General features: G+C 41.7%; 1 protein-coding gene across 1 annotated transcript in view; it reads right to left on the bottom strand.

Moving 5' to 3' along the window:
- LOC116614588 (adhesion G-protein coupled receptor V1) overlaps positions 1–16,993 on the bottom strand; it is a 32,034-nt gene that overhangs the window by 3,876 nt on the left and 11,165 nt on the right. Inside the window, exons 4-13 of the mRNA XM_048731341.1 lie at positions 9,681–9,783; positions 9,095–9,327; positions 7,937–8,045; positions 6,615–6,871; positions 5,373–5,478; positions 3,368–3,600; positions 1,775–1,886; positions 972–1,210; positions 337–448; positions 27–265 (exon numbers count right to left, since the gene is read on the bottom strand). Of these exons, the coding sequence (XP_048587298.1) occupies positions 27–265; positions 337–448; positions 972–1,210; positions 1,775–1,886; positions 3,368–3,600; positions 5,373–5,478; positions 6,615–6,871; positions 7,937–8,045; positions 9,095–9,327; positions 9,681–9,783 (1,743 nt within the window). The remainder of the gene's footprint in view (positions 1–26; positions 266–336; positions 449–971; positions 1,211–1,774; positions 1,887–3,367; positions 3,601–5,372; positions 5,479–6,614; positions 6,872–7,936; positions 8,046–9,094; positions 9,328–9,680; positions 9,784–16,993) is intronic.

The following is a 16,993-nucleotide window of genomic DNA, read 5'->3' as shown; positions in this document are numbered from 1 at the left end:
TTTCTTCGTTTTTAACTATTCATTACCTTTATCATCGTTTAAAATAGTAATGGTGGCGTCTGGTATGTTGCCAATTTTTGCAGTGGCAGCGTCTATCGGCGTGATTGTTACAGTAAACGTTTCGTTCAGCTCTACTATATCATCATCAAACAGAGCAATGGAAATCTCCTTAGATAAATCATTGGAATTAAATGTTTCCTCATAAGTTTCACCAGCAAAGTCTTTACCAACCCCTGTTAAGGCGGTACCTTCGGATGTTGTAAGTCTGAAAAAATATTATTACATTCATTTAATTGTCAAATTGTTTATATTTATTCATAGCCTTCTACAACATACTTCACTTTAACACTATCAACGCCCTCTGACTTCTGCTCTCTATTTATCACCACTTTGACTGGTCCATCGCCTTCAGCAATAGCATAGGACGACGCCGACAGGGAAAATATTGCTGCAATAGAAGGAAAAATTGTCAAAAGTAAATAAAAAGAGTAAAACAATTGTCAAAAGTCAAACAATTTCTGGCAAGGTACCCAACATGTTACACGGATGTACCCCAAATGTCCCCCAATATATGGTGACCAGAAGGACTGAGTACACACCCAGACACACAATCCACCTTCTGTCATGTTGAGTACCATCCCCAACCCGCTCCTCCCCCCATCTGTCATGTTGAGTACCATCACCCACACACTCCTCTCCCTTCTGTCATGTTGAGTACCATTACCCACTCACTCCTCCCCCTTCTGTCATGTTAAGTACCATTATCCACTCACTCCACTCCATTCTGTCATGTCGAGTACCATCACCCACTCACTCTTCCCCCGTCTTTCATTTTGAGTACCATGACCTATCGCTCTTCCTTTGCGTCATGTCAGGTACCATAACGTACCCACTCCTCTACATAAATTCAGGTCAAGGTGCGAAAAAAATAACAGGGTTTCACTAGATATTTCTCATATCGCATGACTTACAAAGATCGTTGCTGTCGCTTGCAATGGTTACGGCGCATACAGACGTAGAACCAACAGTAACTGAGCTATCGTCTGACCTCACTGTGAGACTAAACAACTGGTCGGCCTCTTGTATGTTATCATTGATAATAACGACAGGTACTTTCTTGACCGTATCGCTAGGTTTGAAGGTAATAACTTGGTCTTTCATGGCAACGAAATCCTTCCCTCCTTTGGCGGTACCATCAGCTGATGTGACTCTAAAGAAAACACGAAATTCCCCCTGATGCTACGCTATAAGTTTGTAAATAAGATGATAACCGTCGACGGAGAGGAAAAAAAGGCGACAAAGGACTATTGCTTGAAATGTCAGTAAAACTTAAAATTCCAACCTTGTATTGATTTATTGCTGATATAGTTCTCAACTCGAACTAGCTTACTATTTGAAAGCTTTTGCCGATTTCATCAATGGAGGATATTTTCATGGGCCCCTAATAAAAGGAATCCTTCACGGGATTTCAGTATACAGTTAAATGACACTGGCAGAGGACCCCAGTGAGGGTGCTCTTCTATACTAAACAAGGGTCAAAGACCACCACATAGTATTGTTGTACAAACTGTTAAGGGAGCTCCATCAGTCCCTTCGACATTCGCTCTTTCCCTGCCCCTGAATGCTAATTTATACAATCGCGCTCTCCAAGGGCAGCCGTTCAATGAGGACACCTCGCTGTACATGATAAACAAAAAGACCCCTGTGGGTCGCAATTGTTCCTATATCCTTATATATAATGAAGACTAAAGTGCAGGGAGTGCTGAAGACTTACTTTACTGACACATCCACAAGAGGAATCGCGCCTGTTCTTTCGAGTTCTATGGTTGTAGCTGTTCCTACATCTTCATTAACAGTCACGGCATCTGATTTGAATGCAATAGTTACTGAAAAAAAAATATCTCAATTTTAGACTTTATAAACCTTCTTCAATCTTCAAGCGGTTACCACCCAAACATCGATCTCTCATCCATATCTTATACAATCCCTACCCATCCATATATTACCATTCCTACTCATCTATATCTTACCATCCCTACCCATCCATATCTTACCATCCCTACCCATCTATATCTTGCCATCCCTACCCATCTATATATTACCATTCCTACCCATCCATATCTTACCATCCCTACCCATCTATATCTTACCATCCCTACCCATCCATATCTTACCATTACTACTCATCTATATACTCATCTATATCTTACCATCCCTACCCATCTATATCTTACCATCCCTACCCATCTATATAAAACCATCCCTACCCATCTATTATCTTACCATCCCTACTCATCTATATCTTACCATCTCTACTCATCTATATCTTACCATCCATACTCATCTATATCTTACCATCTGTACTCATCCATATCTTACCATTCATACTCATCTATATCACCATCCCTACTCATCCATATCTTACCATCTCTACTTATCTATATCTTACCATCCCTACCCATCTATATCTTACCACCCCTACTCATCTATATCTTACCATCTCTACTCATCTATATCTTACCATCTCTACTCATCTATTTCTTACCATCCCTACTCATCTATATATTATCATCCCTACCCATCCATATCTTACCATCCATACTCATCTATATTTGACCTTCCCTACTTATCTATATCTTAGCATCCCTACTCATCTATATCTTACCATCTCTACCCATCTATATCTTACCATCCCTACCCATCTATATCAAACCATCCCTACCCATCTATTATCTTACCATGCCTACTCATCTATATCTTACCATCCCTACTCATCTATATCTTACCATCCATACTCATCTATATCTTACCATCCCTACTCATTCTTACCATCCCTACTAATCTATATCTTACCATCCCTACCCATCTATATCTTACCATCCCTATCCATCCATATCCTACCATCCCTACTCATCTATATCTTACCATCCCTACCCATCTATATCTTACCATCCCTTCACATCTATATCTTACCAGCTCTACCCATCCCTACACATCCCTACAATGGATTGTTACCATCACTACCCATCCATATCTTACCATCCCTACCCATCCATATCTTATCATCCCTACTCATCTATATCTTACCATCCCTACTCATCTATATCTTACCATCCCATCCATATCTCACCATCCCTACTCATCTATATCTTACCATCCCTACCCATCTATATCTTACCATCCCTACTCATCTATATCTTACCATCCCATCCATATCTCACCATCCCTACTCATTCTTACCATCCCTACTAATCTATATCTTACCATCCCTACCCATCTATATCTTACCATCCCTACTCATCTATATCTTACCATCCCTACCCATCTATATCTTACCATCCCAACTCAACTACTTAACTTGAATTACCGTTCTCTTCGTTGATAATCGTGATCTCCATTTCTTCAGTTCCAAATTGTACCTTGTCAGGGGTCTCCGTGGAAAGCTTTAGTTTCAGCGTTCTTTCGCCGTCGACATAAGCATTGTTCTTGACAGTTAATGTGATTGTCTGGTTTTCATCTTTGGCATTGCCCCAAGTTTTGGGCCATGTTTCGTCTTCGTAATCAACACCCTTTTTTGCAGTAACATCAATGCACGTTACTCTGGTAACACGTTAATGTACATACGTTAATGTACATACTCTGGTAACACGTTAATGTACATAAGACATTTTGATCTAGCCCAGTCATAGAAAGAAACAAGAACGTGGCTATTATATTGGGGGTAGTATGCTGAATCCTTACCACTTTGTACGTAATGTCTACTTTCGGAAACGAAGTTACGTTTTTCGGCTAATTGTTACCCATCTCGAGACGATGCTTAAGGTGGCTTGCGCGTATTTTTTACAGAAATGTAAGCAATTTTCCTGGCTCTATATCGCGCGCATTTATTGTCCGATCTTCGTAATTTTTTCGCCATTTAATCAAGTGAGTAATCAAGTTTCCAGCCCTGAAGCTAATTTGGTTAACATTTTAACCGATTTCACGATATAAGTGCGAACAGAAAAGTAAGGTCTTAAAACAGAGCCCTATATTTCTGTAAGGCAAGTATAAAGGCATTCGGCTGGGACAAATTGATTCGAGATGGCAATCATTATTTTCGCCTTCGAATTTATTATACCAAACAAAGACTTCGAGGACCAAATAACATGAAACAAAGATTTAATCTTAAAATTATACCTCTCATGTTGAAGTTCAATATCCTTGCAAATGATTCCAAACCAGTTATGTAAGAACTAGAAACTCGTGGTATAGTATTTTTGATATCGTGAAATTCAGTACTACCACCAGGGAAAAGACGACTGTTATTGTGTTTACATTTGAAGCGTCTGCTAACTCTTTGGGCCAATTTCAAGAGAGAATTATGGGGCTACGCACAAAAGCATAGTGTCTCCCAGCCAGCTTGAACAGTTTGGAGTCCTTAAGCGAACATGGTGAGCCCAAAAATCCTACGGGAAACGTATTACTCTATCCTCCATCCGTATGACGTATTACTCCATCCTTCCGAATTCACAATGTCAATAAAAAGCCCTGTTGTTTTGAATTGAAAATGTAATGTACCGTACGGGGAAATAGTTCAATACTCTAGTGAGATTAAGGGGGCGATTCACCCAAATTTTTGAAAAAAAAACAACGACATTTTGATCAGATTATGCCTCAATTCCGAGTAATTGCAAACTCAGTCTTATGGGGAGCAAATGAAACCAATCAGCCAAAAATGCTCCATTATAAAGTGAGTTTTTTTTCTTTTTCAACTCAAATGGTATTACTTTCCTTTGCGCTGCTAGATGTAGGGCAAAAGAAAGTCACAACAATGTGGAGATTATTGCTAAAATCGCCTAGGCGTTACCCCGAGGTTAAATTAGTGAAAAAATGTACTTTTGTTAACAATTTTTCACGATACACTTTTTTTTCGTCATTTGTTACCAGTTACAATTTCAGTCAACATTTTAATGGGGGGAAATGGAAAATAATGTTTTAAAATAATGAATTTCACATAAAAACCGAAATCGAAAATTAACACCATTTCGGATGGAAAATACACCCACAAACGTGATAAAGCGATTTTGAAATAAGCTTCCCTCACGAATAAGACAAAAAAAAGGAATAAGCCCTCTAGTTTATTCCGCCTTAGCTGTCCTTTTTACGTACTTATTGGTGAGGTCCAACTTTGTCTATGTCACCCTTTTTACGTACTTGTTGTTGAGGTCTAACTTTTTCTAAGACGCCCTTTTTACGTACTTGTTGGCGAGGTCTAACTTTGTCTATGCCACCTTTTTACGTACTTGTTGACGAGGTCCAACTTTGTCTATGACACCCTTCTTTCGCAACTGTTTGTAAGGTATAACTTTGCCTAAGCCGCCCGTTCGACTTACTTGGTCTTAAGGGTGAGCTCCGTCTCTGTTGTCTTTTTTAGTATAATGTCCAACGTGCCGGCCTCTTCATCAACTGTGTCTGCAGATTTTGCAAACGTGATTGCGGCTGTTGGTTTGATTAATAGATTTGGTTCGTTACTTCTATTTTGCAGTACTTTCCCCCGCAGGGTTTTGGCCCAGAGGGCAAAACCCGAGGAGGCATGATAGAACCCCCCGCGTAGAGAATAAATAGGGGTATTTGGGTATATGGCAAAAAAATCTCGATTCGCTGCCAAAAAGCCTGCAAACAGTATCGGGTAACGTTTTTGATTGGATAAGGAGATCATGTGACTCGCAAAAGCAAGCAAACAGTATCGGGTAACCTTTCTGATTGGTTGACAAGCTAACGTGACTCTCAAGACAAAGCTGTTTTTGGCTGTCTTTCCATCAAACTCTTTGACAGGTGGGGGCGCTCTCAGCCGTGAGAAGATACTCTGTTTGCAGAATACAACATTTTAGTTCCATGTCCCTATATATGTCCCTTTAGGTTGGGGGAGTTTAGTTTAGGATTCCAAAATATGTAAAGATTTTTTTTCACGAGTTTCAAAAGCAGAATCGCGCGCTCTTATAAACTAAGAAATATTATCGGAGTTGGATTTAAATTTAAAAATAATAACTCTCTTTCTCGCCCCCAATTTTTTTTACTTGTAGTAGTAAGTTAATTTGCTAAAGTAGCTAGTATCTGAATTCCCGATTCGTGAATAGATTCCTGTAGATAATAAGAACCTCGATTGATGGTCTTCAATCTTTACGATTCGCTCACATTCGCATGGTTTATGCGCCAACAAAAATACATCTTTGTTGAAAGCTGTATTATTGTCAATTAAGTGAGCCTATGGAATAATTTCATCTTGTGCGATTATCGGATAGCGTGATTGTTACGGCGATAAATGACAGGGATAAATTCGAAATAAAATTGATTTAAACTACTCTGTAAAAACGTGTAAAAAAGATACAACTAGTACATGTGCGCACTTTTCCACCTTTTTGTTACTTTTCTTTTTGGTCACTCAAAATCCAAAGCTCGGAATAGGAGTTCTTTTAAGTCAGGAATCGAAGTCAACATTCAAATTCAGATGATAATACTAGCATTACAATAGGGCTATTGCAAATAAAATTTCTTAAAGCACGGGGGCAGCCCTAGTAAGAACTTTTTCTAGTATAACATTTCATTTATGCATAGTTTGCCCTGACAATACTAACCTTTGTCGTCGTCTATTATCGTGATGGTGGTCGTAGTTGGGGTGCCAAATGTTATAAACGGATGAGACTTTTTCTGCATACTAATTGTAAATGTCTCGTTGCTCTCAGGAACGCCATCATTGGCCACCGATACTGTATAGGTTGTGTAGTTCTTGCCTTTAGGCAATGTGATATTTTTTCCAGAATACCAGGAGAAGTAATCGCCTTCACCACTAGACGAGTTCACCTTTTCAGCCGTGCCTGGTGTATCCTGCAAGCTAAAGAACAAAGTTCGATAAATCTATATCGAACCATCCGCCCGGATTGCCTATCTGTCTGATTTTCTGTCTTTCTTATTGTCTGTCTGTCTGTCTGTTTGCCTGTCTGTCTAATTGTCTGTCCGACCGTCTGTCTGTCTAATTGTCTGTCTGTCTGATTACATGATAATCTGATTGCCAGTCCGTCTAATTGTCTGTCTGTCTGTCTTTCTGATTGCCTGTCTAGTTGTCTGTCTGTCTGATTGCCTGCCTGTATGATTCCCATATTGTCTGAATGCCAGTCTGTCTGATTCCCTGATTGTCTGATTGCCTGTTTGTCTAATTGCCTGTCTGTCTGTCGGATTGCCTGCCTGTCTGATTCCCATATTGTCTGATTGTCTGTCTGTCTGTCTGTCTGTCTAATTCCCATATTGTCAGATTGCCTGTCTGATTCCCTGATTGGACTGATTGTCTGTCTGTCTGTCTGTATGTCTGTCTGTATGTCTGTCTGTCTGTCTGTCTGTCTGTCTGTCTGTCTGTCTGTCTGTCTGTCTGTCTGTCTGTCTGTCTGTCTGTCTGTCTGTATGTCTGTCTGTCTGTCTGTATGTCTGTCTGTCTGTCTGTCTGTATGTCTGTCTGTCTGTCTGTCTGTCTGTCTGTCTGTCTGTCTGTCTGTCTGTCTGTCTGTCTGTCTGTCTGTCTGTCTGTCTGTCTGTCTGTCTGTCTGTCTGTCTGTCTGTCTGTCTGTCTGTCTGTCTGTCTGTCTGTCTGTCTGTCTGTCTGTCTGTCTGTCTGTCTGTCTGTCTGTCTGTCTGTCTGTCTGTCTGTCTGTCTGTCTGTCTGTCTGTCTGTCTGTCTGTCTGTCTGTCTGTCTGTCTGTCTGTCTGTCTGTCTGTCTGTCTGTCTGTCTGTCTGTCTGTCTGTCTGTCTGTCTGTCTGTCTGTCTGTCTGTCTGTCTGTCTGTCTGTCTGTCTGTCTGTCTGTCTGTCTGTCTGTCTGTCTGTCTGTCTGTCTGTCTGTCTGTCTGTCTGTCTGTCTGTCTAATTGTCTGCCTGGCTGATTATCTGACTGTGTTATTGTACTTACGTTATGATTAGGTCCATGGTAGTGACCTTTCCGATCATTTCAAATCCTAGAGTTACTTTCCCCTTGCCCTCTATATCCGAGAAGCCATTGCTTGAGAACTGCACAATCACTGAGCATAAAAGCATCAGATCATACTTTAATCAGGGCCGTAGCAGGGGGTGGGGCACTGGGTCATGTGCCCTTCCCAATATTTAAGAAAAATTATAAGGAAATGACCAGTTGGGGCGTGGCTGTGCCCCCCAATATTTTCTTAATGTTTCTGTATTGTCCCCCCCAATCACGTGGCGTGTTACGTCTGTTAATTCATCTTTTCATCCATGAAAAGGTTTAAGTTTTGACAAAGGCGTTCATGAATATTGAGGACACCCTTTTCGTCAATAATTAAAGATGAAAACCACGGTTTGGAGGAATGAGAATATATGCAGGGTCCGAGCAGATGGGGAGGGGGGGCGGTGGACCGTAGCCCCCCTTACATGATCAACTTTTTTTTCACATTCTTTGTAGTTCATGCACCCTTCATAGTGATGCAATTTCACTTATAAACGTTCCCCTATCAAATACGGGCCCCAAATACGCTGAGCGGCCCCTGATAACTGTTGACAGTTGTCTTGTAGTAAGAATTAATGAAGTATTAATGAAGTAGAAGGAATTGCAGTTCTACTTTCATGACGTGCCTTACTACGTGGGTGAACCATCGGCTTCTCGCTTTCTTTAGTCAATCTTTGAATTTCCTTCTTATTTGCAAACATTTAAATGAATGAGTTTTGATTCACGCTACCGCATTGCAAGGCAATGCGCCAAGCAAAATATCTTCAAGTAGGTGTTGGAAAGAGTGGGTTGAAAGATTGCAGGATAATGCCTCTTCGGGTGCGCTGAGTCCAGCTACTCGTCCGGTTTTGCCACGCGGAGAAACAGGTTTTTGTCTTTCCACGATCGCTCCGTTATTTCTGGAGCATTCTCATTAAAATGGTAGGGACAAATGTTATCCTACCCCGTGAAAACCATGTGACATAACATTGAAATTGTCTCTGTTATGTCATTAGACTTTATGGAAATCATAGTGCGCGTAGTATAAAATGTATTCCATATTATAGGTTAATTTCGGAGTCTTTCTGCACAGTCCCCTAGTAACACTACCTTGAAGAAAACTACGCCTACCTTTATCGTCGTCGTTGATGGTACATTTTTTTGTAGGCCCATATATCACAGCTATAGCGCTATCATCTGTTCTAAGGACCAAGTCGAACGTTTCGGGGACTTCCACCAGATCGTCGTTAATGATCGGGATCTCGCATTTTAAGGAACTTACGCTTGGACCAAATATGAGTATATGATCTTTTAGAGGGGTGAAGTCTACCCCTTCTGTAGCGGTTCCAGCAATAGTGGAGCACCTGAAAAACAAAAACAAAAATATCCTCAAGCAGTCATTACTAAATTACTGCCATCCTATTTGTTCGAGTTTGGGACATCGGCATTTCCGGAATATCTAATTGCCATTTGACATTTGTTTAGGGCTAGCGTAATAGATCAAACTTTCCAAGTATCGTCGGGTACAAGTATGACTTTAAATGGAAGGGGAGAATCTAGGGGTAGGGTAATGTTATAACTATAAGTGGGAAGAGGAGGGGGGTTGTCTAGAGAGATCTACGGCAAGGGTGATTTTCATGTGACTTTATGGCTTAATAATAGAAAAGGTGCCTGAGTGCTTAGTGTTATGACTTGATATTATTACTTGAGTACTTACTTTATATGAATGGTAACTTCACAGATCTTCGCTTTGGTAACAGTGACCGACATTTTTGTGCCATCCTCTGACACAGATCCTATTGAATAAACTCTAAATATGGCTGTAAACAGCAGTAAAATAAAGTAAATTTAAAAAATAACACTTTAAGCTGCGCCCATAAAGTGCATCTGAAAGAATTAGAGCGATATCCTCCAAAAACGTTTCATATTCATCGCTATCTAATATCTTCTAGGCTAGAAGAAACGCTATTACCAAAAAAATCATTCTTCCCACAATCCCCGATTTCTTTACAGCCCTTTGAATATAGCAGTCTGTAAAACACCTTTGCCGCTGACCGACAAACGTATTGCGGGCGCGTGGCGCGAAAATCATACTCTTGTCAGCTCGCGCGCAGTCTGCATGCACGAAAATATGAGCGCTCCTCCCTGTGAAACGACAAGCGCTGCCGAGTGAGAAAGCGATGCCAGTTGACATCAAGACAGAGAAAGCAACTCAACAACGTTACAGCAACATATTTTTGCCAAACCAAGACGAGCCATTTTCGGAAAATCGATGTATGGCTGGCAAATTATTGAAAAAGAGGAAGGAGGAGCAGCTTGTCAGCCGTCTGAACGGTTTGACAACAGTAGAATCGCGATCGTGATATCTTTAGATACATCCATAACGAATTATATGAGTTAACTTACATCATAAAGTTTATTGTTGTTATATTTTATGTTTTACATCACGCTAGTACAACTGCTCGCCACATAACTTTGAGCAAGGTATCAAGCATTTTGTGCGAGGTGGAACCGCTGACATCCACAACAAGTGGGTGCCGGCTTTTTTTTTTTTTTTTTTTGGGGGGGGGGGGGGGTACGCAAATGCGATGAGAAAATGGAAAAATAATACTAAAACCATCCCGATTGAGAAACCAGTACCCTTATTATCAGGCCCATACCCAGGGGTGCAGGAGGTGCAGCCCCAACTCCCCCCCCCCCCCCACAACGGCCAAAAGTCTTCTTGTTGTCAATAGACGTGCTATTTGTAGACAAAACTATAAAGCATAAGCTAGATCACTCCGATATGTCATCAATCCATAAGTCAGACATTTTTTGTAGCCAAATCCGACAATTAACGTCCCGTGCAAAGACATAAAAAACCCTTTTTGATTTTTTCGGGATTGGTAAGATTTTTATCAGAAAACCCCCCCCCCTCCCTTCTCCGGTAAAATTAGGTCCACTTTTTTGGGTTTTGCCCCCCCCCAAAAAAAAAAAAATCCTGGGTACGGGCCTGCTTGTAAAGGCTACTATATCACATACATACTGTATCCTACACGAGCCGAAAATATGATCACTGTTTGTGCGAAAATATGTGGGTCCTGGTCCTTTAGCATTCCGTCTAGGTTTTGAGGATCGTGTATCATTGAAATTATCTGTAACTTATACGAATACCTAAAGAACCCAAATTTGAGCAAGATATCAAAAATTTTGTGCGAGGTGGAATTGCTGTTACCCCCACCAAAATGGGGCCGTTTTGGTGCCACTTATTAAACTATAATAGCGTCAATGGCACAAGTGCAAATCCTCTTCAATTATCAATAATAGCTACTTTAAAACGCAAACAATAAATACGTTTTATACTTGTATAGGTTATATTTATAACCTATACTAGTAGGTAACTATAGCTAATTAACAAGAGGAAAAACACTTTTTTCCACGTCAAATAAAGTTGAAAGGTAAAGAAGCCACATGTTGTCAAAATCGTTTTCTCTCACACCCGAACTCGCGCAATACGCCTTATTTGGTGATCCTTTCGCGCCAACTCGTGCTGTAGCCGTGAGGGGACTGGGCAAGTAGGTGTTTTTACAGACAGGTATATTTAAAGGGCTGTTAAAGAATCGGGGATTTTTAAAAAAAATGGGGGTAATAGCGATTCTTCTAGCATATAGGAGATACTAAGGTTGTTGACCATTCAATCAGAAATTCCGGTACTTCTGGTTATTTTGTAAATGGTACATATTCCTCCCACTGGAAAATTTCGGAAAATGTGAAGTTGCTTGAGAGGTAGTCCACTTTCACCGGGGATACCAGAAATTACGGAAAATCGTGTACCATTTGCAGTTTTCCATAGAATATTTGACCATGGCCCCCATCGGCCACTATTCTCCAGGGGACGGTTCCTGAAAGCTCAGTTAGCAGTTATCGGTAGAAAAATCTGCACTACTTGTCCTCAGATAAGTCTATCTGTAGATAAATTGGGTTACTCAAACAGCAGATAAAATTATCCTCTGATAAAGTAGCAGATAAAATTAGCAGAGGTCGGGAGGACCCGATAAGTCGCTATCTACCGATAAGTCATGTAATCCAAGATGGCGGATGAGCTGTTGCCATGGTTATTGGGAGAACACAGGGCTCCCAAGCTTGGAAATAAAACTCAAATTTCGGACAATTGGGGTTTTTAAATGAAAAACGTCAAATAAAATTAGATTTAAAACACTCAATCATTTATCTAGTCATTTTTAAATGACTTAAAAGTCTTAGGATGTCGCTCGAAAATAATTATTAGCGCGTAGCGCATATAACATATTGCTTGCAAATGACGTGATGGGAAGCCTGTGGTGATTCAAAATGGCGCTTATCTACCGATAGCTATCGGAGGTATAACTTTGCTTTCAGGAACCAGATTTTATCGGTCGGATAGCTATCCACCGCTAAGCAAATTTAACCTACGGATAAGTTCTATCGGCAGATAAAATTATCTTACTTTTCAGGAACCGGCCCCAGGACTCCAAAAGTAGAATTTCTGGGTACAGAAGCAAATGGTACATAATCCACCCCGAAAATTCTGGAATATAGGAAAATTTTTCTTATTATTATGGCATCCCGGAAAAACTGCGATCTCATTCCGGAATTTCCGATTAAATTGTAAACAACCTAGATATCAGTGAATGAACCGTTTTGGAAGATATCTCTTTTATTTCTTCAGATGCACTTTAATAAGGTAGCCTTGGAATCAAGTATAAATAATAAATATTGATACAAATATGAAATAATTAATTAATTATTATATCAATAAGTCGATAAGATATAGAGTAAGAAAGACCTTTGACATAACATGTGTCATGTGTGATGCACATGATGTAACACAGGGTGTCATGTGTGATGCACATGGTGTAACACAGGGTGTCATGTGTGATACACAGGGTGTCATGTGTGATGCACATTGTGTAATGCAGGGTGTAATGTGTGATGCACATGGTGTAACACAGGGTGTCATGTGTTATGCACATGGCGTGACACAAGGTGTCATGTGTGATGCACATAGTGTGACACAGGGTGTCATGTGTGATGCACATGGTGTGACACAGGGTGTCATTTGTGATGCACAAGGTGTGACACAGGGTGTCATGTGTAATGCACATGGTGTCATGTGTGATGCACATGGTGTAACTTAGGGTGTCATGTGTGATGCACATGGTGTAACACAGGGTTTCATGTGTGATACACAGTGTGTGACACAGGGTGTCATGTGTGATGCTCATTGTGTCACGCAGGGTGTCATGTGTGATGCACATGGTGTAACACAGGGTGTCATGTGTGATGCACATGGTGTGATACATGGTGTCATGTGTGATGCACATGGTGTAACTTAGGGTGTCATGTGTGATGCACATGGTGTAACACAGGGTGTCATGTGTGATACACGGTGTGTGACACAGGGTGTCATGTGTGATGCACATGATGTAACACAGGGTGTCATGTGTGATGCACATGGTGTAACACAGGGTGTCATGTGTGATACACAGGGTGTCATGTGTGATGCACATTGTGTAACGCAGGGTGTAATGTGTGATGCACAGGGTGTCATGTGTGATGCACATGGCGTGACACAGGGTGTCATGTGTGATGCACATGGTGTGACACAGGGTGTCATGTGTGATGCACGTGGTGTGACACAGGGTGTCATGTGTGATGCACATGGTGTGACACAGGGTGTCATGTGTAATGCACATGGTGTCATGTGTGATGCACATGGTGTAACACATGGTGTCATGTGTGATGCAAATGGTGAAACACATGATGTCATGTGTGATGCACATGGTGTAACTTAGGGTGTCATGTGTGATGCACATGGTGTAACTTAGGGTGTCATGAGTGATGCACATTGTGTAACACAGGGTGTCATGTGTGATGCACATGGTGTAACACAGGGTGTCATGTGTGATGCACATGATGTAACACATGGTGTCGTGTGATGCACATGGTGTAACACAGGGTGTCATGTGTGATGCAAATGGTGTAACACAGGGTGTCATGTGTGATGTACATGATGTAACACAGGGTGTCATGTGTGATGCACATGGTGTAACACAGGGTGTCATGTGTGATACACAGGATGTCATGTGTGATGCACATTGTGTAACACAGGGTGTCATGTGTGATGCACATGGTGTAACACATGGTGTCATGTGTGATGCACATTGTGTAACTTAGGGTGTCATGTGTGATGCACATGATGTAACACAGGGTGTCATGTGTGATGCACATGGTGTAACACAGGGTGTCATGTGTGATACACAGTGTGTGACACAGGGTGTCATGTGAGATGCACATTGTGTAACGCAGGGTGTCATGTGTGATGCACATGGTGTAACACATGTTGTCATGTGTGATGCACATTGTGTAACACAGTGTGTCATGTGTGATGCACATGGTGTAACACAGGGTGTCATGTGTGATGCACATTGTGTAACACAGGGTGTCATGTGTGATACACAGTGTGTGACACAGGGTGTCATGTGAGATGCACATTGTGTAACGCAGGGTGTCATGTGTGATGCACATGGTGTAACACATGTTGTCATGTGTGATGCACATTGTGTAATGCAGGGTGTCATGTGTGATGCACATGGTGTAGCACATGGTGTCATATGTGATGCACATGGTGTAACACAGGGTGTTATGTGTGATGCAAATAGTGTAACACAGGGTGTCATGTGTGATGCACATTGTGTAACACAAGATGTCATGTGTGATGCACATGTTGTAACACAGGGTGTTATGTGTGATGCAAATGGTGTAACACAGGGTGTCATTTGTGATGGACATGGTGTAACACAGGGTAACACAGGGTTTCACGTGTGATGCACATGGTGTAACACATAGTGTCATGTGTGATGCACATGGTGTCACACAGGGTGTCATGTGTGATGCAAATAGTGTAACAGGGTGTCATGTGTGATGCACATGGTGTAACACAGGATGTCATGTGTGATGCACATGATGTAACACATGGTGTCATGTGTGATGCACATGGTGTAACAAAGGGTGTCATGTGTGATGCACATGATGTAACACATGGTGTCATGTGTGATGTACATGGTATAACACAGGGTGTTATGTGTGATGCAAATGGTGTAACACAGGGTGTCATGTGTGATGCACATGGTGTAACACAGGGTGTCATGTGTGATGCACATCGTTTAACACAGGGTGTCATGTGTGATGCACATGGTGTAACACAGGATGTCATGTGTGATGCACATGGTGTAACTTAGGGTGTCATGAGTGATGCACATTGTGTAACACAGAGTGTCATGTGTGATGCACATGGTGTAACACAGGGTGTCATGTGTGATGCACATGGTGTAACTTAGGGTGTCATGTGTGATGCACATGGTGTAACACAGGGTGTCATGTGTGATGCACATGGTGTGACACAGGGTGTCATGTGTGATGCACATGGTGTGACACAGGGTGTCATGTGTGATGCACATGGTGTGACACAGGGTGTCATGTGTGATGCACATGGTGTGACACAGGGCGTCATGTGTGATGCACATGGTGTAACACAGGGTGTCATGTGTGATGCACATGGTGTAACACAGGGTGTCATGTGTGATACACATGGTGTAACACAGGGTGTCATGTTTGATGCACATTGTGTAACGCAGGGTGTCATGTGTAAAGTACATGGTGTAACACAGGGTGTCATGTGTGATACACATTGTGTAACACAGGGTGTCATTTGTGATGCATATGGGGGTAACACATAGTGTTATGTGTGATGCACATGGTGTAACTTAGGGTGTCATGAGTGATGCACATTGTGTAACACAGGGTGTCATGTGTGATGCACATGGTGTGACACAGGGTGTCATGTGTGATGCACATGTTGTAACACAGGGTATCATGTGTGATGTACATGGTATGACATAGGGTGTCATGTGTGATGCACATGGTGTAACAGGGTTTTGTGTGTGATGTACATGGTATGACACAGGGTGTCATGTGTGATGCACATGGTGTAACACAGGGTGTCATGTGTGATGCACATGGTGTAACTTAGGGTGTCATGTGTGATGCACATGGTGTAACACAGGGTTTCATGTGTAATACACAGTGTGTGACACAGGGTGTCATGTGTGATGCTCATTGTGTCACGCAGGGTGTCATGTGTGATGCACATGGTGTAACACAGGGTGTAAAGTGTGATGCACATGGTGTGACACATGGTGTCATGTGTGATGCAAATTGTGTAACTTAGGGTGTCATGTGTGATGCACATGATGTAACACAGGGTGTCATGTGTGATGCACATGGTGTAACACAGGGTGTCATGTGTGATACACAGTCTGTGACACAGGGTGTCATGTGAGATGAAAATTGTGTAACGCAGGGTGTCATGTGTGATACACATGGTGTAACACATGTTGTCATGTGTGATGCACATGGTGTAACTTAGGGTGTCATGAGTGATGCACATTGTGTAACACAGTGTGTCATGTGTGATGCACATGGTGTAACACAGGGTGTCATGTGTGATGCACATGATGTAACACATGGTGTCATGTGTGATGCACATGGTGTAACACAGGATGTTATGTGTGATGCAAATGGTGTAACACAGGGTGTCATGTGTGATGCACATGGTGTAACACAGGGTGTCATGTGTGATGCACATCGTTTAACACAGGGTGTCATGTGTGATGCACATGGTGTAACATATGGTGTCATGTGTGATGCACATGGTGTAACACATGGTGTCATTTGTGATGCACATGGTGTAACGCAGGGTGTCATGTGTAAAGTACATGGTGTAACACAGGGTGTCATGTGTGATGCAAATGGTGTAACACATGGTGTCATGTGTGATGCACATTGTGTAACACAGGGTGTCATGTGTGATGCATATGGGTGTAACACATAGTGTTATGTGTGATGCACATGGTGTAACTTAGGGTGTCATGAGTGATGCACATTGTGTAACACAGGGTGTCATGTGTGATGCACATGGTGTAACACAGGGTGTCATGTGTGATGTACATT

Source organism: Nematostella vectensis, chromosome 8 (genome assembly GCF_932526225.1).
Source record: "Nematostella vectensis chromosome 8, jaNemVect1.1, whole genome shotgun sequence".
Lineage (NCBI taxonomy): Eukaryota > Metazoa > Cnidaria > Anthozoa > Actiniaria > Edwardsiidae > Nematostella > Nematostella vectensis.
The sequence above is the reverse complement of the archived record's forward strand: the minus strand, read 5'-3'. Positions and strand labels throughout refer to the sequence as shown.